Source organism: Pseudoliparis swirei, chromosome 17, assembly GCF_029220125.1.
Source record: "Pseudoliparis swirei isolate HS2019 ecotype Mariana Trench chromosome 17, NWPU_hadal_v1, whole genome shotgun sequence".
NCBI classification, from domain to species: domain Eukaryota; kingdom Metazoa; phylum Chordata; class Actinopteri; order Perciformes; family Liparidae; genus Pseudoliparis; species Pseudoliparis swirei.
This window is the reverse complement of record NC_079404.1, coordinates 5857436-5880402: the sequence shown is the minus strand read 5'-3', so window position 1 is coordinate 5880402 and position 22967 is coordinate 5857436. Positions and strand designations below refer to the sequence as shown.

The window sequence follows — 22967 nt, the reverse complement described above, 5'->3', positions numbered from 1 at the left end:
GAATGCAAGTTGAAAACACTTCTGAATTGGCTTCACTTCTCAGAACCAGAGGTTGTACTTGGATCCACACCAGCCTTCCCTCATCCCAGCTGATGTGCTTTGCATCCACAGGTCCATCAAGCGTGCAGCAGCACATGCCGTGCTCATTACATTTTACCTGAAGTGCATTGGGATCAATCATAAGGGGATTATCGCACTGAGTTTGTGGTAAACTATGAACTTGTAATATCTCATACTGTAGAGGCAAATATCAATAAAACACTATAGAGAAGAATTATGTTCTACCCAGGGAAGGACTGATAAGCACTACGAAAAAGTGACTGATGGCATTTTTTGTATTTTGCATTCATATGAAGAATCTGTGTCCAGAGATTACTACTGGAGAGACAGAGAAGAGGCAGTGATGATGTCAGTTACTGAGAATCACACATTTGCTGAAAGCGAGCAGCATTCCAAAGACAGAACGAGTGGAGAAAACACCAAGCGAGGACGAGGGGTGAGGCAAATCCAAAGAAAGAGGAGGAAAGGGGAGGGAGTTGGTTTGGTGAGCTACAGTTTGAAGGCATCAAATCCACTCGTACCGCATTGAATCCCAACTGTCGGCATCGACATGAGTCATCACTTGTTGTCTCTGTTGGGAATTCCTCCAAAAAACTAATCTGATTATTACCCAAACTTTCAATCCTTAAAAAAAAAATTTGCTTTTAGAGTGTCTCCTCTCCAAAGAGTTTTAAATACTATCTAAAGTCCGAGAGAGTCTGATATAAGGAAAGGATGGGAGGATGATAGAAGGGAGGGGGGAGGGGGGGGGGTGATAGTACATCCGACCAGCTCAGCATGCAAGTTCTCTGACGGAAGTGAGGGTGAGGGGAAGGGATGGGATGGAGGAGGAACAACAGAGCTTGGCACAGACAGAGACAACGAGAGGGCGAGAGATTCTCCGTGTCCCGGCTGCCATATGGTGAGCAGCCATGCAGGCCACAGAATAAAACATATAATAGATGCTCTAAAAAGGCTAATGATGTTGTTAAACTTTTAAAAAATAATCACATGCATCATATTCTTCATCCAGCGATAGAGCATTCTATTTCTTCACTAGAATACTCAATTTTATTTATTTTGTATGTAGATAATGCAATGACTTGGTCAATTGCAATGAATAACTATCCGCTCCCCCCCAAAAATACAATTGATACAGGTTAAACTAGAATGGGCACTTGGTAGAGAGCATACCTTCGCATATCACACGATTGGGCATTGGATTATGAACATGTTGGCATTAGTTGCATGCCAATTGGATAAAAATTGACCGTGCTATGGTAAAAAGAAGATTTTGACCTTTTCATGACCTTGACCTTTGACCCGATCGATCCCAAAGTCTAATCAAATGGTCCCCGGATAATAACCAATCATCCCACCAAATTTCATGCGATTCAAGAAGATGTTGACCTTTTTCATGACCTTGACCTTGACCTTTGACCCGATCAATCCCAAAATCTAATCAAATGGTCCCCGGATAATAACCAATCATCCCACCAAATTTCATGCGATTCGGTTTACAACTTTTTTTGTTCCGCGAATAACACGCATACAAATAAATAAATAAATAAATACACGGCGATCAAAACATAACCTTCCGCATTTTCAATGCGAAGGTAATTACCTGTAGATTTGATTTTTAGCACTTTAACTAAGATAGTATGTATACTGTATGTATTTGTTAGATAATACATTTTTTAGAATTACAATGATTACCAACTATTTATTTTGACTTCATCCAGTAAGACAAAACCTACGTGAGCACTTCTATGCTCCTCTGGCTGTATACTGAATGTATAGAGACATGCTGCTTTGGCTTTTGAATGAGTGTAACAGTGAATACAGACCGACCTCTCCAGGAACACTGTTGCTCTTCTCTGGCTTCTGTCTCCATCGCCAGCTGATGTGGTAGTTCACTTTTGTACTTTAGCTTCTTATCTTTTCAAAACGTTTTTTTTTTTTTACTGCTTTATCAGTTTGGCATCCTGTATAAATCCTTCAAACTCATAGACTTTTCAGTTTTCTTCTGGTCGAAGTAGACAGCTTTTTCGTTCGACCAAAAGATATTTCTCGAGGGAGTGCACTTAGTGAGGGCTCCATGGCAGCTCTGACATCAGAGGAGGCCATCTTTCTTCTAAATCCTAGAAATGTGATAAACTCTTTTTCTGCAAATGATAAGGTGTTAAAGTGAGTGTAGATCTCCCTTGCATGCCAAAAAAAAAATCCCTTTTCTGTATGCGCGCGCACGCACAAACGCACGCACGCTCAGTTGCTGCAGACCGGAAACCCATTTCTAATTCTGGCATGCATTTTACCTTCCATTCAATTTCACAAATAGCATGAGAGAGAGGAAACTTTTTAATACTCGTCTATTATAGGACACAAAAGGAGTTCCAATCGATCTTGTAGAAGTCTCCTTGACAGTAAACGTGTGTGTGTGTGTGTGTCTGTTTATGTGTGTGTGTGTGTGGGCTAGATTAAAAGACAGGACTGGGAAGGTAAAGAGGATGCTGAGACGGAGCCAGTTTGAGTTGGAGAGAAAGAAAACTTTTCAAGCTCTTTCCTAAAAGCATCTCACAACAGAACTGAGAAACAAGGGATCGAGAGTTACTTTTAATAAATAAGTGTTGGAGAACAAATGGAAACGGGACAGAGTGCTTAATTTATAAATGGCCGCAAGGGGATTTTCTCTGACACTGATTTATTGTTATTTGATTCATGTCTGCCTGCCTTTTGAATATTGTTCAAGAGACCAGGAGGAGTGACTCATCCTCGGACACATAGAGGCCTGAGTCACGACGGGGAAAAGAGTCTGAATTGGCTCTGAAAACTCCAATCCTGATGCCCCCCTCCCCCATCTTCCCCCTGCTTTATGAAAGCCCGGAGACCGGGAGGAAAATCCGCGCCGGCGTTTGGCTCAGCAGCAGTAATGCCACTCAAGGACTGAAGGACTCATTTATCTGCTTTATTTTTAGACACATCCACGGTAACGTCAAGCAGAGAGGTCCTTAACTTTTTGGGGGGGGAGTTGTTCAACTGGAACTTTAACCTTTGATTGAGGATACAGGCTTTGGGAGAGAGCGGCCCGAATCCATTTTGGGAAGCAATTGCTCAAATTAAAAGGAAGCTTTGTGTGCCTAAATAACCGGGAAGTCGTCAGAGGTGAGAATGCAGTGGAGACGCAATGAGGAATTTTTTTCGTTTCACATTTGAGAATAATATCCTCATTAAAACTGAATATTTGTTGAGCATTGGTTGGTTCGAAGTGTTCAGAAGCCGACTCATGAAATGTGCTGATGATGTAAGGCTGGTGTTTAGCTGTATTCTTGCAATAAATCCCCCAGGAAAAGCAACAATATCTGAAAACGCCTCACAAATATATAGTTGTTCCTTTTAATCTTGGATTAAGAGAGATCTGGTTTGTGTTATCGGCTTTCAGGGGTCCCAACTGTGATCATTTACTGAATTAGTGGTTTGTTTGGTAGCCATCATCTTTTGGTCGTATGTTAATATCTTTCTGTTTTCCAGAGGATGTTGGACTGCAAACAAGAGGTTGTCGTGATTTCCAGCTGACCGCAGCTTATTTTTGATGATTTTAGTAGATTTGTTTGGCCCTCGCTGATATTTATGGCAGCAGGAAGATGAATGTGTGATTGATTTAGGATAAACCACCGTGTGTGGTCCTGGTCATACAGCTACATGTCACCCGGTGTCATGCCGAACTTCATTTATGTGTTTTTAATAGTTTTAATGGAGCTCTATGACACAGAGGCGTAAAACATATCAGGGTTTGACGAAGCAAGGCACATTTTATTCCGATTGCACATGTTGTACCGCAGGGCAATTCAATGTGCTTTACAGAGTTATTTAAGTACAGCAAATGTTATTCATGATTTTGGGCTTTTCTATGATTTGTTTACGATAAAACCAACCTATATCCTTCAAAACATTAGTTGGCACTGCACGTCCTTGCAGGCCAAGATTTACGTACAATGACGATGTTTCTCAACCAAAAAATAAGTTTAATTAATTTGTTTTTATATTAGCCTCGTGTCATACTCGCTCGGTCAGTTAGGATCACGCGACATGTTTTCTGTTGAAATAATTACGTAATAAATAAAGGTATCAACTGAAACAACGGAACGAGCATGATAGCAACCTTCCCTTTCTTATCGAATGCAAAGTAACAATTTGATTTCGGACTGCGGCTTCCCGGGTGAAAGTCCTTGTGTTTGTGCTTTTGATTTCCACACGGGTCACAGCGCCGTGCGTCACATGCTCTGTTGATAACAGTCAAAAAGCTGCTTTCTGACGGTGGAGCCGAAACTTAAACTACAACTTCTACAGGAGACCGGGATGTACAAGCAGAGAGCAAGTTCAGTCTGTTGACAGTCATACAAATATGGAATGTCAGCCTTTAGTTGTCAGTATCTCATAAACTTAGACACATCACTTTGCTAAAATCGACTAAATGTAAAACTGACAATTTGCAGATACTCTTTACAAGTCTAAAAAGTATAATTCTCTCTTTCTGACAGATTCGTTGACTTTCTTTGAGAAATAAAAACATTTAAGGACTCCTCAGTACAGTAAATGGCTTGTTAAGAAGGTTTTTTTGCAGATGATGTTCAATTTGCAAATACACAATAACAATGCTTTACAGTGTATCTATATACACAACGAAGAGGTCTCTTTTGGCAAACATTTCAATCTCTTGTTTAAAAAAAAAGGTGTTTCCTTGGAAAAGTTAGCAATATATAGATAATAGCACTTAGTGAAAATGAACATTTAAAAAAAAGGAAAATCCTAATATATTGATTTACTTTGCTTTCTACTTTGATTCTGATATCTTTTCTGTACACCAAGCTGAATGAGGGAACCTTTTCTCAGTGTTCCAGTTTCATTTACATTCTCATGGACAACGCTTCGGTTCCTCTCTGCATGAGTGCAGAGCTTGTTAGTGCTGCACATATATGAGACACTTTATGGCTACGGTCAGCGAGGTTGCTGAGCAGCACCAAGCCTTGAGCTAATTTGTGCAACGATATTTTACGATATACTCTGTAATAACCGCAATAAGGGAATACGGTGTGGAACAGACATTGACCGGCTTTAGTACGAAAAAAATACGGTAATTGTTGTTCGTCGTTAAGGTGCCAACACACGTCTTTGGAGCCGTAAAGTGTGACTAGCTTTCCTCCCCAAGAGCGACGCAAGGTGAGGCGCGAGGGACTGCTGGGCCACAGCCCGCCGTCCTGCTCATTTGCTGTAAGCAGCGTAGCATGGCACGTTTAGAAAGCCCGCGAACGAGGCAGCTGTCCACGAGTTAAGGTGCGTTCACGCCAAAAGCGAAGCGATTTTTCGCCCAAAACGTGTGAGTTTACTCGCTCGACCATTCGCCGTGTTCTCACCATGGGCGTCGAGACGCTCCGCGAGGGGCGGGGCTTATCTCCGTGTCTCGTCTCCGTAAAGACCGTTATCATCTCCTTCATCCACCAGAATAACTAACCACTAGTTCTGCTTTATATTTATCGTGGACAGTGTTGGGCAAGTTACTGAAAATTAGTAATTAGTTATAGTTACTAGTTACTTCTTTTAAAAGTAATTTAATTACTTTACTAGTTACTGTATATCAAAAGTAATTAGTTACTCGGGAAAGTAACTTTTAAGTTACTTTTATGTCTGCTTTTTTAATGTAATGAACAGTACTGAACAGTCAAACACAATAAACATATGTTGTAGACCTATTTATTGCAATCAACAGGGTAACAGGCCTTCAAATCAAGCAGTAGTACAAAAGTCCCTTTTAATACTTAACTTAATACAAAATAACTGTCTCAGTCATTTAACAGTGTTTTTTTTACATTAGGTCCAATGAAATAAAAGTGATTGGCCGACAGTATTAACACTAATTAAAAGAGAAAACAAAGGTGCCTTGAGGTGCTGCATATAATTGAGGGGGGTGGGGTGCTAGTGAGGCGTGTACGTGCTGATCTGGAGTCAGTTTGGTAGGATTTGGGTATAAATATATTATTTCATTTAAAATATGGATTTTTATTTAAAGATATTCATGTAATTTGCATGCAAAATAGGTCTACCCGAACCAGTGGACAAAAAATTCAACCAGCGGCAAAAACCGCGGACCTGGCAACACTGGAAGTGGCTGTCAATCACAGTGTGGCACCGTGCGTGCTGGTCGAGGGGGCATGCCTGTGATTGGCGGAGTAGAGGGGAGGCGTGCCTGTGATTGGCGGAGTAGAGGGAGGCGGGTTAACCTGTCGTAAAACGGAAGTTACGGGTGGTTGACGGGTACCGTTGTTGTTGATGTTCGAGCTGCTGAGCTGAGAGGAGCACGCTGTCTGTGTTTGTGAATGCCCAATAAAGGGAGGAATAATAACGTCGTCCCGTCTCCGTGTCATCAGTCCATAACGTCCGAGACGTTACAATATCATTGCGCCACCAAGGTCCTGCGATGTCAGATCAGAAGCAGCTAAAGTAGCCTAGCTTGTCTTCTTGTATGCAAGTGTTCATTTTTCACAAAAGAGAGTAACGCGAGTAACGAACTCATTTAAATTTCAGTAACTGTAACTGCGTTAGTTGATTTAAAAAATACTTCGTTACACGCTCGTTACCGCTAAAAGTAGTGGAATTACAGTAACGCGTTACAAAGTAACTGTAATTTCAACTCGGGGCGAAAATTGCGCCGCTGAAAACGCGTCGCCCACATCGCGTCGCCCCAAACGCGCCGCCCAGGAAAATATCGTGTCTATCGCAGCCACACGCGTCTGTACGTTGACTTTATGGGATTGAAAAAAAAAAAAAAATTGTGTATTTTTTTGTGTTATCTGGTCTAGTGGCTTACGTTTTTTGTAATTGGTACTTGAGGGTCAACAAGGGAAAAAAAAAGAAAAGAGAAAAGAATTTTTTACTTTATCTCTGCTCTGTGTGTGTGTTGTGTGTGATGTGTGTGTGTGTTGTAGTCAGCTCATGCAAAAGCTCATGTCTTGCTGAGTTGAAGTTTAGTTTTTCAAGTTCAGAGAGATGAAGCAGCCGCGCCACAGCACCGATGACACAGATACACCTAAAGATGGCCGTTCTTCTGACCATCCAGCTATTATTTGATGATATGGATAATATTATCCTCTTCTATTCTTTTTCATTTAAGGTAATAACTTTTCCCTCTCCCCTCCCCAACTCCTTTCTCATTTATTATTCTTAAAAATGTTTTGTTTATTCGTCAGCTATGATCCTTTTATTTTTCTCTCTCGTAGCCTCTAAACAAACGTTTTTACATAAAAAAAGAACCTGCTCACACATTTAGGTTTTATTTTTCATCAGCAGTTTTTTATTACTTTCATTGAGGATTTGCAAATCGACCGAGCATATAGATTTATAAGAAATAAAAAGTAAAAAAGAATGAATTAATTTAGAAATAGGAAAGGAAAATAGAGTAGAAAAACTACCAAGAGTGGTACCGGGTATCGGATTTGGAAGATAGCAATAAAGAGGTTTGGATATAATCCAACAACTCGATGAACCCAATAAGAGAATTAGGATAATGAGGATACCGAGGTGTATTCAGGATAAAGGAATGCCCGAGTGCCTTTATGCATTTAAGATTGCATCCAGTCAACATGCATCTATGAAGCCTAATACCAATAGAAGTTATTTTGGATAAAAGCCACCACAAAAATGCCTCTGAAATAACTAATAAGAGAACAATAATAAAACAAAACATATGAGTAACTCCTCATATTCCATCCCTGTCTCCTAAAGCTGACCCTCACAGTCAACAAAACAGTATTATCAATTATGTGTTGAGGGAGATGGTTTTTCTAACAAATAAGTTTCTAATTAAAGTCAGTTGAAGTCCCCAAAAGTTGAAAAATACTTGAAATTAGAGACTGAGATCATAAACTCTTTTTAAAAATGTTTACTGTGGCACTAAATCAAGTGAGAAGTAGGCTTATTGTCTTATTGACTTCTCTACAATATAAGACTTCTCTTTGCAACCAGCTGACTCGCCCCCTGCTGGTTAGTAGAGAGAATGCAAGTTTAAAACACTTCCACATTGGCTTCACTCGGCCTCAAGGTTTTACCTCTAAATGTAATTGAGAATGCAGTTTAATTGTACGGGAAAGGTCATTTTTTTCGTTGAATAGTCATGTTAAATATCATTAAAAATCCCCAGATTTGATTCCATTTCAATATTTCCAACAAACAACCAATATAGTATTGATCAACAGACATAATCGATCACACTGGTTCTACCTGTCAGCCCATACTGTATGTTGGTCCAACTTGGTGAACAGAGACCAGGGGTTGGGGCCGACACAGCGAGAGCCAAGGATCAGGAAGCGAATCCTGCGGCGTGACCTCACTGTGACCTTTTGGCTATTGCTCCCAAGGAAGTGTGCGCGTGTGCACTTAATGCCTTCCGCGGTGCGTGTTTGCACGCACGCACGTGTTAGTTAGCGTGCACATGTGTGGATGTCGGGTTTTTTTGCGTGGAGATTACATGAACAGAGATGGTGTGTGTGTGTGTGTGTGTGTGTGTGTGTGTGTGTGTGTGTGTGTGCAGGTAGAGTTTCAACCACCGGCTCGTGGAGTCTCTAAAGGGTTTTTCTTCACGACGTATTTAGGGAAACGGGTCGTCCTGTTACAGAGTAACGCTGACTTCTCTATCGAACCACTGGATGTTGGACTTCCTTTTTTTTCTTTTTTTTGGGCCGATGGGGGAGGAAGCTGCACCGCTGACTCCCAGTCTGTGAGTTCTGCAGCCACAGGCGGATGATGTGGAATGCTTTGGGTGTCAGATCAGGTTGAATGCTCTTTGACGGAGTGAGGGCTGTGGCAGCGATACCATTTTGGAGAAATGTTTCTATCTATGTGCTTTTTTCTATTCATGATGTCAAACCCTGTGCATTTTGTAAATTGCCAAATGCATATTTGGAGTTATATGCTGCGTGGAAACTTAAACTGTTTACAGTAATTCCATCACTTTTGTCATCTTTACCTGTTGTTGTTGTTTTGTTTTTTAAATGATGACTTGGCGGGGAAAAGGGCCAACATGTTAAAGGAGCAGTTCTACTTTTATGATAGAATAGGATTGCTTCACATCAAACATGCACAACCTCTAATAAAGACTTGTCCTCTTCTTCTATCTTCCCCTCCTCCTCTTCTTCACTCCTCTCCTTTTTTATTGTTTTGCCTCCTCCCCTACTTTCCTCCTCTTCTTTCCATCCTTCCACCTTTTCCTTTATCATTTTCTTCTGCTTTAATTATACTTTCTGTTTCCCTCCTCCTGTTTCCTCTCCTCTCCTCCCCAACTCTTCACTTTCACCTCTCTTGTCCTTTTCTCCTTTCCCTTCTCTCCTCTCTGTGTCCGTCATTCCATCTACTCTTTCCTTCTTGTCTCCTTCTCCTTTCTCCTCTTCCTCTTTTTGCCAATACCTTCTTCACCTTCCCTTTATCCTCTAATCTTTTCCTCATTGTCCCTCTTTCTCCATTTCTCATCCTCTCTCCTCTCCACTTCTTATATTATTGAACTATTGCATTAGACAAGAAAAGAAGAAGAAAGAGTCATGAGATTACAAACACACACTTCAGAACGTAGAAACATGACATTATTAAAGACAGACTGAGAGGTGTAAAAGCAAATACATATTTTGTTGGCGAGAGAGCTGTTTTGTTTTTTTGCTGATTTAAGGAAGTAAAGGCCCATGTAAAGGGATGGAATGTAGGTCAAGTGTTTCAAATAACAGTTGAGTTTGTGTTGTGTTTGGGTCATTTCTATTCAATAATGTCGTTTTTTTGTGGACAATTCCATTGTTTTTTTGGACAATTTGATGGCCTGAGGCTGCTGGATAGTGTTCCTCGAGGACACTTAGGACGCAAGGTAGTGAAGTGAGTGAGGGTCGCCTCTTTTTCCTTCTCACGTCTCCTTTTCTCTCTCAGCTTGTGTATTCCTTACCTCTCTATTGGTATGCTGTGTCCTACCATCCTCTACAATCTTCTCGTTAACCATTTATTTGTCTTCTCTCCTCCATTGTTCCAACCTCTCCTCCTTCATTTTCACTCACTTATTCTCTTTGCGGCCTTTTCTTGTCCTTTTTGCTTTCTAATAATATTTTTTTAAAGCTACAATTATGTAGACATGTACAGAATATGTTATGCAATTTATTTCCGTTCAGTCCCGGCCCTCTTCGTATACGATCTTAACTGATCCACCTGCCAGATGGAATCACTCTAGACTACCAAATAAAAATGTATGGACATCTGCCCTCCCCTCTGGAATTCTGCGCCCATCAGTTCTGCGTCTTCTTTGGTCTGTGTCCCCGTCTATTTGCTCCCTCCTCGATCTCCGTGGTGTGAAATCTAATTATTCAACATACTGTAACACATTGGATAAAAACCAATACACCCCCCCCCCCCCCCCTCTCTCTCTATCTTATCGATTTGAGGCCTTGTGTCTGAAACAATAGCGGACAAAAAAAAAAAGTTGATTTCACCAAAACACACAAACAGCACTGAGTGATATCGACTGGACTTAATGCAACAATTGTCTCTCTTTGCTCCCCGGTTTTAAGTCACTGCTCCTCCCCTTTATTTATATATATATACATATACATATACATATATATATATATTTATACATATATATATATATTTATTTATTACTTACCCGATAAAAACTCTAACCATTCTTTTCTACTTGTTATTGTTTCTCATCACCTTGATCACTTGATCTGCAGTCAGTCACAGGCTAGGAAATTGCGATTGAATGCTCAAACTAATGGAAATGATTTTTTATTGCATTTTGAATGTATGAATTGCAAAATATGTTAATTTCTTCAAACTATTGTATTTTTTAGCCACAGTATCTATAAAGATGGAAAGGTTTGCTGGTAGGTTGTTTGGTTGATCAAGTTGTGGCACCGCTTTTGATCATGTCCCAGCAACTATTGGGTGGATTGCTGTGCAATTTTAATCCACCTTGGATGGATGCTGTCATGAAGAAGACTTGAAAGTAGAGCTTGAGACCAAAAACTCATATTTACAATGTTTACTGAGTGAATAAATCAAGAAGTTGGATCGTTTTCTCAATCCACTGCATTCCAAGATTGAGTCTATGAAGATGAAGTCCTAAATGGCCGAACTCAAGGTCCAGCGGTCCACAAACCAACAGGTGACCTCACGATGACTAATTCCACTTCTTATATATAGTATATGGTTGGGTATACTGATGGATCGTGGAGGTCTCCATCGTGGAATATGCCTACTATGAACTATTCATACACTCTGTCATATTCATTGAATGTATTTTAACTCTCAATCTGTCCTTCTGTACACATGACATCTATTGCATCTGTCCATCCTGGAGAGGGATCCTCCTCTGTTGCTCTCCTGAAGGTTTCTTCCATTTCATCCCCTTGAAGGGTTATTTGGGAGTTTTTCCTGATCCGATGTGAGGTTTTGGGGCAGGGATGTCTATGTGTACAGATTGTAAAGCACTCCGAGACAAATTTGTAATTTGTGAAATTGGGCTATACAAATAAACTGAATTGAATTGAATATACACCACTGTCCTAATTCAGGTGTGGTACATTTTTCCGAAAGGCAATAGTGGTGTTAATTCAATTCAATTCAGTTTATTTTGTGTAGCCCAATATCACAAATTACAAATTTGCCTCAGAGGGCTTTATAATCTGTACACATACGACTTCCCTGTCCCAGGACCTCACATCAGATCAGGAACAACTCCCAAAAAATAGTTTTTACAGGGAAAAAAAGGGAAGAAACCTTCAGAAGAGAAACAGGAGGATCCCTCTCCAGGATGGACTGAAGCAATAGATGTCTTGACAATCTAAAGTTACACGGTCTACATCCCAGTAACTTTAGATTTACTACTTCATCTGTCTGTATGCGTTTGACCTGCAATATTTGGTGTTTTTATTATGAATACAGATCAATTGCCCCCTCTTTGTCGATTAGTCCAACAATCGTTCGTTTAGTTCTTTAAACGACTGAGATGTCTTTAGTCCGGTTGTCGTTTTTTTAATGCTTTTTAATGATGAAGGACTTATTTCCAAGAAACACAAGAGTGCATTTCTAGTAAACACAAGATTTAAAGTGGTGCTTTTGTGTGATTCTTTGTGGAAAAATGATATCAAGTCAAATGATATCAACCAGTCTAGAGATGTCACAGCAGCAACTGTGTCATCATTGACCCTCAGAGCTCCCGCTGTTTTTTGGGGGGAAATTCAGACTTTTCAAAACACACAGTCTCGTGAATTGTTCTGGTTTGTTAGTTGACCTCGAATTTCTTTGGTCGAGGTCAGCCCCGACGTCAACACGCTGACTTGAAAACACAATCAAAGATGCCACAGCATTCATGTTTCTATCCGGTTTGATTTCATCCCCAGAGGAATCCAGCAGCAGTTGTCCAGCTACAGGGAGACGGTGATTCGACAGGCCACGGTGGCGGCAGGCTCGACCCTCCACCGGGACGACGCGCCGACCTGTGGCATCTGCCACAAGACCAAGTTTGCAGACGGCTGCGGGAACCTGTGCTCGTACTGCCAGACCAAGTTCTGCGCCCGCTGCGGGGGGCGAGTGTCGCTACGATCCAACACGGTAAGAGACCCGGGAGTGTGTGAATGCAGTCGGGCAGCATGTCATACATGTCCTGTAACACCACGTTGCTACTGGGTTGAGATGTTATGACTAGGAAGGCCATAGCGCATGATTCACATTGTTTTCATAGCCATCAAACCATTGAAGGAGCCATTGTCTCCCTGTGGTCAGGGTGGCCTTGTCATCATAGGAGAGACCATTCCCATCTGGATAGAATGTTTTTATTATTATCATGGAGACGATCAAGTTGATCACTCAGACGAACTTTGTGTGGATTTACCGTGACTCCTCCCACTCAGGGGGAAACAATATGCAGCCCCAGATCCGACAAATGGCAATAAAAGGTTATCAGACAATTAAAAAGTGTAACTTTTCACTGAAATATATATATATGTATATATATATACAAATATATATAATATATAAATATATTTATTATATATATAATATATACATAAATATATATATATAATAATAATAATAATACATTTATTTTATAAGGCGCCTTTCAAGGCACTCAAGGTCGCCGTACAACACATTAAAACAGTTAAGACAACCGGAGATATATATATATATATATATATATACACTACCGTTCAAAAGTTTGGGGTCAGCCAGACAATTTCGTGTCTTCCATGAAAACTCACTTTTATTTATCAAATGAATTGAAAATTGAATAGAAAATATAGTCAAGACATTGACATGGTTAGAAATAATGATTAATATTTGAAGTATTAATTTTGTTCTTCAAACTTCAAGCTCAAAGGAAGGCCAGTTGTATAGCTTATATCACCAGCATAACTGTTTTCAGCTGTGCTAACATAATTGCACAAGGGTTTTCTAATCAGACATTAGTCTTCTAAGGCGATTAGCAAACACAATGTACCATTAGAACACTGGAGTGATAGTTGATGGAAATGGGCCTCTATACACCTCTGGAGATATTTCATTAGAAACCAGACGTTTCCACCTAGAATAGTCATTTACCACATTAACAATGTAGAGAGTGTATTTCTGATTGATTTAATGTTATCTTCATTGAAAAAAACAATGCTTTTCTTTGAAAAATAAGGACATTTCTAAGTGACCCCAAACTTTTGAACGGTAGTGTATATATATATTTATAGCATCTGCAGCAGACCAAGTGTTTAAATTCAAACAGGATATGCATTAATGAATAAGATTGTCTGTTCCACAAAATATAAAGCTTTATATTTTTCCTTCAACCTGTAATCAGTGGTTAAAAAAAGTGAGACGTTTTCTTTAATCCTTTTTATTTATTTATTGAAATATTCAGTGACATGTTTGGCTTGTCTGATAATCTGTTACTTTTGGCCAATCATTTTAAATATTGTATCTAAAGTAGTCATTGATACATGGTTTAACAGTTATGTCAAACGGCCTGGACCAACTGTTGTTTGAATAAAAAGATTAATAAGAAAAAGTTTTGCTGAGCAGAACAAGTTCATATCCGTCATTCAACCTAAAATCGGCACTTCATTCACATACAGCACATTCTGCTGTGTCCAATTAGGCCATAGCAATTAGAGCTGTGGCACATATGTGTGTCTTTATGTCTGTATTCAAGTGTATAGTGCGATGTGAATGTGTGTGTGTGTACGGTATCGACAACGACCATTTGTGTATATACGTGGGCCTCCAACCATGTGTGTGAATGTGATCCATGCCTGGTTTTGTGTGTGTGTGTGTGTGTGTGTGTATGTGTATGTGTGTGTGTGTGTGACCCGGGCAGGAGCTGGCAAAGGTTAATTGGGCATTAGACTGAGTTGTGGACGGATGGGGGTGGTCTCCCACTCTGTCTCGGTCTCCCAGGGGTTTCGGAGGTGCCCTATCCACACACAGCGGGTAGGTGCATTGGCATCGGGGGGAGCCAAGCCTTCCTCTGAAACAAGTGACCACCCCTCTCCCGCCCCCCCCTCCTGTCCCCTTCACCGCCGGCATGACATTTCATGAGCTCACGCTTGCACAAACACACAACCGCTCAAAAAGTACATCCTAATTAGTTACTGCATGACGCGGGGAGAGTTCAGCTGTGAGGTCCTGGGTGGTGTGTTGTGGCGGCTGCATTCAGCGGGAGAAGGTCTTTGAAAGGTGGATTTTGCACTTGTTTACACACATACACACACACACACAGCTATGTGCAAGATCTTCACATACTCGTACATATTTGTATATGTATTTCTTCATACGATACTGCTGTTATTGAGTAATGGTAGCACTGTGTCTTTGCAGTGTTCATTTAATTACTGTTCTTATGAAGAGCTGGGAGAGGGGACATTGACATAACTAACGATAAGAAAAAGAAAATACTACAGTTTGGAAATTGTACAGGGGCGTGGCTTATCTCTGCTGCTTTACACCGTGGAAACAGTTGTTATTTCCGCCATCCACCATGGAATAAATAACCACTATTTCTGCTTCATACTTGTTGTGGACATCCCACAAACGTGGGAACATCTAACGCCCTCGTGTTTGGGTTCATAACATCACCCGTAGGCTCACACAGCTCGGGGAACTTCACCGACTACGTCAGCGTTACTAGAGTAGCAGCAGTTCGATTCACCAACGGCACGACGTCAGTGACGACGGGCGGAGCATCTTAACGCTGATTGGCTTCCGCAACTCAGCGTCAGGCACATTTTTCGTTTCGCTCTATTTGTATCATTCGCGCCGCCCGGTGAAAGTTTGCGTCATTCGTAACCATTGGCATCTGTGGATTGACGTTGAATGGGATCTACTCGCACGCAAAATGGTGTGAACGCAGCATGAGGCATCGCTAAAGAGGCCGGATCAATGAGGGCGGCCTTTGAGGCAGGAGGCACGGAGGAGGAGGCCGGGCCATTGGGAAGGAGGCCAGGTCAAGGCTGGCTGCAGGAAGGAGGGGCAACGACCAGCTTCAGATACAGCCAGGTCCAATGAACCCTATGAGACATAAAGTCACAAAGACTCCGTGGAGGAAGAAGAGTTAATCATGTGCAATAAAGAGACGGAAAGGAGAGAGAAAAGAGGAGATAGGCGCTCAGTGTATCCTAAAACATCCTCCAAGCAGCCTATAGCAGCATCTCTAGGGGCGGGACCAGGTGAACCTGATTCAGCCCTAACTATAAGACTATCAAAGAGGAAAGTCTTCAGTCTACTCTTACATGAGGTGACTGTGTCTGCCTCCCGGTCTGAAGGTGGAAGCTGGTTCCATAAAAGAAGAGCTTGATAACTGAAGGCTCTGGTTAAAACGTAGCTTAAAAGGTGCTAGTAGCCTGGGTCTATTCCTTACCTTGCGACAGAGCTATGCTAGCTATTTACCCCCTGCTTTCAGTCATTGTGCTAAGCTAAACTCCAGCTCTTCTTATCATTTTTACATTTGTTTAAACAAAGAAAAAGAAGTGATCATATTGAGCTATACAAGTTTTGGTCGTCATAATTGTGTACTTACCTAATTTTAGTCTCTCGCTAAGCGAGCATAATAAGGCAACAGGCTTCTCATCTAACATTTTAACTGAAATAAACACATTTCCCAAAACATTAAAGCATTCTTTTTTTCTGCCAACCGAACCAGCGCACAGATCGTGAGCACCAGGAGCAAATGTCAGGAGTTAAGTCTGTTCAGAGCAATCAAGGCCAAATTGCCTCCGACCGTAAGTTACCATATGACTGGAACTGACAACAATGTAGGGTTGAAAAGATTGGCTCAATCCACCTCAAATGCATCGTTGCTCCATCACATCACTTCCAGCAAGTTTCATGGAGACCATTACGGTTTGTACCCCACTATTATCTGGTCCTACTCAGCTAAAACTGCTGATCCTACAATGACATTTGACTTTGAAACCAGAGATTCTGATTCGCAAGATGTCGCCGACTACCAACAGTTAATGTTTGTTAATTTAGTTGTTGAGGCAAAAGGATTTGTTGGAACATTTCAATTCAAATCTGGCTCAAGAGTGGCAGCATATTCTGCTCGGTAATTCAACCGCTATTGGAAACTGAAATCTGTTTGTTACACTGTTTGTTGCTGGTTGGGCTGAAGGATCATTGCCATGCTTTCAGATATCATCTTTGCTCACATTCTCAATGTCTTTCTTTTCATTCTTCATGGATGGCTGACTGGGCTGCAGGAGGACAAAGTGGTGAGTGCTGTGTTTTTTTATGTGTGTGTGTCCTATCTGGACTACATAACTCTGCCTGCAACCTTGAAACAATCCATCTTAATGGGTTCAGAAAGTATGTATGTAAGCCCCTATCAGTCTGTCTGTCTGTCTATGTGTCTGTTGATATCACACGTTGTGTTAGTAGAAGTAGTAGCGTTAGTCCAGAAACCTTCCAGGTTGAATATTTAAACTACATCATCCTGTCGTGTGCAGTCCGAGTTGTCGCAGCGAGAGAGGACCCAAATGCCGACAGTACGGTACAAACTATTATTTATTTCCAACAATCACAGACCAGACCAGAACAGGACGACAAACACGCGGACCAAACAGTACGAAGCCACACTGGGAATGAGACGAACAGGGTTTACATACACAGGCAAGGTGAGAGGATTGGACAACGGGGAAGGAGACACAGGTGGACACAATGAGGGCGGGACCAGCAATCACACAGAAGGAAACAATCAGGACCAGGGCAGACAATCACAGGGAGACAGACGACACAAGGAATTCAAAACAAGACACAAAACTAAACACAAACTCCAGATCATGACAGTACCCCCCCCTCAAGGGACGAATTCCAGACGGCCAAGCGTTCCACACGGGTGGGTGGAGGGGAGCCGGAGGAGGGACCAAGGCTGCAGAAGCAGTCCGGGGGGCGGGCCGCAGGACGATCACCAGGGCAAGGGGCGCGCTCTGGAGGGCGGGCCGGAGGACAAGAGCGGGGAGCTAGGGGACCGGGCTCAGGAGAGGAAGTCCCAGGGGTACCGGGGTCTGTAGATGGGGGCTCTGTGGGACCAGGACCAGGTGATGAGACATGGGGAACCGGGGCTGGACGGGGCGGGTCACGGGGAACCGGGGATGGACGGGACGGTACACAGGGAACTGTGACTGACCGGGACGGAGGCGGAACACCGGGGACTGGAACATCGGGGGCTGGAGCCGGCGGCGGAACACCGGGGACTGGAGCCGGTGATGGAACATCGGGGACTGGAACATCGGGGACTGGAACCAGAACATGCGACGGCAGAACACCGGGGACAGGAGCCGGTGACGGAACACCGGGGACTGGAACCAGAACATCGTGGACTGGAACCGGTGATGGAACACCGGGGACTGGAACATCGGGGGCTGGAACCGGAACACCGGGGACTGGAACCAGAACCTCGTGGACTGGACCCGGTGATGGAACTCCGGGGACTGGAACATTGGGTTCTGGAGCCGGTGACGGAACACCGGGGACTGGAACCGGTGACGGAACACCGAGTACTGGAACCGGTGATGGAACTCCGGGGACTGGAACATTGGGGACTGGGACCTCAGGGTCTGGAGCCTGTGACGGAACTCCGGGGACTGGAACCGGAACATTGGGGACAGGAACCGCCGACCTTGACCGCAGGGCCCGGAGGGACTCCCACATCTTCTCAAGCAGAACATGAGCGTTAGCTGGCCAGGCAGGAACTGTGCAGCGGAAACTGAAGGCTGGGTCCATTACTGGTGGCTTCGTTCTGTCGTGTGCAGTCCGGGTTGTCGCAGCGAGAGAGGACCCAAATGCCGACAGTACGGTACAAACTATTATTTATTTCCAACAATCACAAACCAGAACAGGACGACAAACACACAGACCAAACAGTACGAAGCCACACTGGGAATGAGACGAACAGGGTTTACATACACAGGCAAGGTGAGAGGATTGGACAACGGGGAACGAGACACAGGTGGACACAATGAGGGCGGGACCAGCAATCACACAGAAGGAAACAATCAGGACCAGGGCAGACAATCACAGGGAGACAGACGACACAAGGAATTCAAAACAAGACACAAAACTAAACACAAACTCCAGATCATGACACATCCAGAGTAAAACAATCCATTGATCCGTTGTTTTCCATACCCACTGATATTCCTCTAGCATCACCCAGCATCCGTCTTATGTTTTGGTTTACGGGGTTCGTTTTCTGACTATTTTTTGGCCGGACGTAGTGACTATCTGAGGCCTTGCCATCACTGCGAGGTTGCCAAGCTACCAGCAGAGAGTCCATGAAGTGATAACTCTCTTAACTTATGAACCAGTATCCCAAAATATCAAACAATTGCTGTGCTTGGTGCGTGAACCCATCGAAACCCAGACCCAAGCACCCAAGCAAACCTTATCAATGCAACATATTTCACTGTCACAGTGGGAGCAGCATAGTTGACCTTGTACTTCACCATCTGTCCTGTTTCTTGGGGTTCGTGACACATCAGCCATTGGTGTGTCGGCCTGCTCCATAGCTGTAAAGAGAACAAACTCTGTTGTGTGGCCTGTTTTAAGAGGAGTTGAGCAGAATCATCCGAAATGATAGTGCTGGAGAGACGTTCCCAGAGGATATGCCTTTAACACCTTTCCCTGCTTGTGTAGTTGTGTCAGGTTTTGAACCTTATTTGGCCTTGGCTGCTTTCCCTCAGGGCAGCTGCCAAACCGGCACTGTGATGATACTTGGCTGGGCTTTAACGCCACGGCTGGCACCACGGTCCAAAAATGCAAAGTTATTCTGCAAACGTTTCTACTCTACTAAAACAAATTACTCAAAGTGAAAGTAAAGGTGTGGCCAGGACATTCCCGACACTCCCAGGGGTCCTTGAGGGAGATCCAGGAGGTCCCCAGAAAAATGGGGTAATCGGTTAATTTCAACATTTAATCAAACCTTTGCGAAGTCCCGTTCCTCAAATGCAGACTGTAAAATTATAGCGTAGCATCGGCCAACTCTGACCGGCATCGGATAACTATCAAGCTCCTGCTCCGTAGACTCTCATGCAATGGTTTCAGAAGTTCCTCATTTTCAAGCAGTTTTATAACTAGTTGTAGTTTAAACGTTCTGTAATAGTGTTACTTATTCCCCGGAGAGGTTGGAAAAGCACACATTTCTACATAAAGACCTGCTTAGCTAACATGTATGAGTATGTTCGTACATCATTAAATAGCGTTAACACGTCTATAGTATGTTAGCTACTGAAGCTTCATTTACACTACACACATACACACACTTTGCATTTTGCACACTGTCTATATTTAATATTTGTATATTTAATTTAATTTTAGTCATTAGTATTGTATTGTGTATGCATATATGTTGTATATATACATATATATTTTATTTTATATTTTACTTTGTATACTTCTTGTATACATCTATATCTTTCACTTGTATACATCAAAAGAGCCCGCTATGACCTCCGTAAGACCATCGGCTCTGCCAAGCGGGAGTTCAGGAACAAGGTGGAGGAAAAGCTCAAGAGCCATGACGTGAGAGGTGTAAGGCAGCGCCTGTCCCAGGCTGTTGTTCAAGATGTCCACCATTGTGCCTGTCCCCAAACACCCCAAGGTAACCTGCCTGAATGACTGGAGACCGTAGCGTAGCCTCACCTCGATTGTCAGTAAATAAGCTCAGAGGTGCCTGCACTCTACCATGTGCAGCTGGATACTGGACTTCGCCGTGGTGAGGCACGGAGCCCCTCAGGGATGCGTGTTGAGCCCTCTCATCAAGTTTGCTGCACAACAGTGTTGGGGCTGATTACCAGGTTGGATCACTGGTACAGTGGTGCCAGGAGAACAGCAAGAAGACCAAGGAGCTGATTGGACTGAGAGGTCAGCTCCTCGGCGGCACATCTACCACTCAGCATCCTCAGAACATTCTACAAACTGCCACTACAGAGGGTGGTGCGGTCGGTGGAGGTGAGCCCTCCATCCTTGTTCACCTTCTTCAGTCAGGCCATCAGGCTGCTGAACAAGGACTGAGACCCTCACTCATTAACACACCAGAACATATTCTGTGAATATTATATATATATACTGTATATATATATTATATATATATTATATATATATTATATATATATTATATATATGATACATATATTATATATATATATATGTATATATATATATATATATATAGTCTCATGCATTGTTTTATATATATATATATATGATGTATATTATATAATACTTTCTTCTTTTTTGTGTGTGGATATTGTATAGTTTATTCTCATTCTTATTCTTTTTAGTCTGTGTTTTGCACATAAGAATTTCACGAACCGATTATACTTGTATAAAAGGGGATGTGACAATAAAAACTTGAAACTTGAAACTTGAAAATATCTTTCATCCCTGTTTTTTATATTTTATTTTTTATTCTCGTGTGTTTAGTTTATTGGTGCTGCTACTGCTACGACAAATTTCCCCTTGGGGATTAATAAAGTATATATCTATCTATCTATCTAAGCACATGCTGCTTTTGCTTTTTCGTTTGAATTGTTGAATGATGTTTACCTCAACTGTAATTGACAACGACTGAATTATGGCCTTAATCATAACTAACAACCAGTATAATTTGTTTTAATATAGTGCTTTTGAAACTAAGTTGAGGTGGGTCTTTGACATCAGTCCCTGTGAATATGTGGCACATGAAGGTGAAGAGTAACTACAATAACTTTCTGCAGATGGCGTGAGATTTAGCTTCTTCAATTTCTTCAGCCCGTGGATCTAGTAAGCAAACTGGATACTGTGTTCAAGATGGTGCCCTATCTGTTTGTATGAAATTCACAAACCTATTAAAAAAATGTGCATCTTTTATGACGAATGGGCCGACTGGGCTTTGATTGAGCTAATTGTGCAAATCTTCATAGTTTGTTGACTTTCAATAGCCTGGATCACCCGTGTGCGAGCTGTTCTTTCGTTAGCAGGTAACTTAGCGTAAGCTCTCTTCAAGTATATTTAAAGAATGAAATATGTTATAGGTTTACTCTCCATATTGTAAAGTAAATGAGTTTCTACTCCAAACATGTATTACATTTTTACAGAGTTAAACAATAACATTTTTTTTTAGCAAACTAAAAACTGCAGCTTCCATGTTTACTAGCTCAGCAGAGGGTGAAAAAAGTAACCATTGGTTATACTCCCAAAGGGACGTATACCCAGACATCTGTGTACACCACGGACGCGTAGTGGTTTAGTTTATACTGTCTGCTTTGAGGAAACATTCCAGAAATGTGCAGCCAGCTGCTACGTAGATATCTGCTCCACAAATGGGCAGTACACAGATGTTGGTACCAAATGGCAGAATCCGGGACTGAAAAGGGAAGCCAATGCAAAAGTGCCATAAACTTTTACTTTTCCTCATGGCCATTTATTCCCTCCGTAAACATTGTAAACATCAGTTTACCATCTCAAAAAGCTAGTTTTAAGTCTTCTTCAATAGAGTATGATGTTCATTTAATATATGAAGCTGCATTTAGAGTCAAATAGACCGTAAAGAAGGGTATGCTTTAGGGCGGTCTACCTTAGCATTCTATGGTCTGGAAGTAGTCCATGTTTTCGTCTTCGAGCTTATACACTTTTTCAGAGTGTGTTTTCAGTTCATGAAGGTTAATTGTAACGTTTTTCCGTAGCCTCAAAAGTTCTTGTTCCCTTCGCATTCTGAGAATGCGGAAGGTTATGTTTTGATTGCTGTGTCTTTATTTGTATGTGTGTGTGTTTGTGTGTTATTCGCATAACTCAAAAAGTATTAAACCGAATCGCATGAAATTTGGTGGGATGATTGGTTATTATCCGGGGACCATTTGATTAGATTTTGGGATTGATCGGGTCAAAGGTCAAGGTCATGAAAAGGTACCAAAAAAGTGGCTGCGGCGAAGGTATGCGCTCTACCGAGTGCCCGTTCTAGTTTTGCTTGTGATTGTTCATAGCGTCACCATCACGTGTCACGTCTGGTTGCAAAGAAATAAATGAAATAACAACGACCGAAATTCTGAAAGGCTTCACGACGACTATGTCCACTTCTTATATACAGTCTATGGTCATGCGTACCCTCGTGGACACAGAAAGTATAACTGTGTTTTGAATGTGTTGATTTCTTTCTTAGACATGGACGACTGTGGGTCAGTGGTGACACTTAAGTCTGAATTGTTCCCTGTCGCTGGGTCCATGGTGTATGAATGTAACATGGTTGTAAGTCGCTTTGGATAAAAGCATCAGCTAAACGACATGTAATTTAATATACATTATATCTACTCATGCTCTCTTCTGAGGTCATCTAATTTCTTATATCTTTAATATATCAATGTTGTTTGACGCTTCCTGTCTCC

The 22967-nt window shown here is 42.0% G+C and overlaps 1 protein-coding gene across 1 annotated transcript in view; it reads left to right on the top strand.

Annotated features, from left to right (window-relative positions):
• The window catches only part of LOC130207486 (regulating synaptic membrane exocytosis protein 1-like), a 97497-nt gene that overhangs the window by 14465 nt on the left and 60065 nt on the right, over positions 1 to 22967 (top strand). The window contains 2 exon segments of the mRNA XM_056436121.1: positions 12465 to 12675; positions 16809 to 16820. Of these exon segments, the coding sequence (XP_056292096.1) occupies positions 12465 to 12675; positions 16809 to 16820 (223 nt within the window).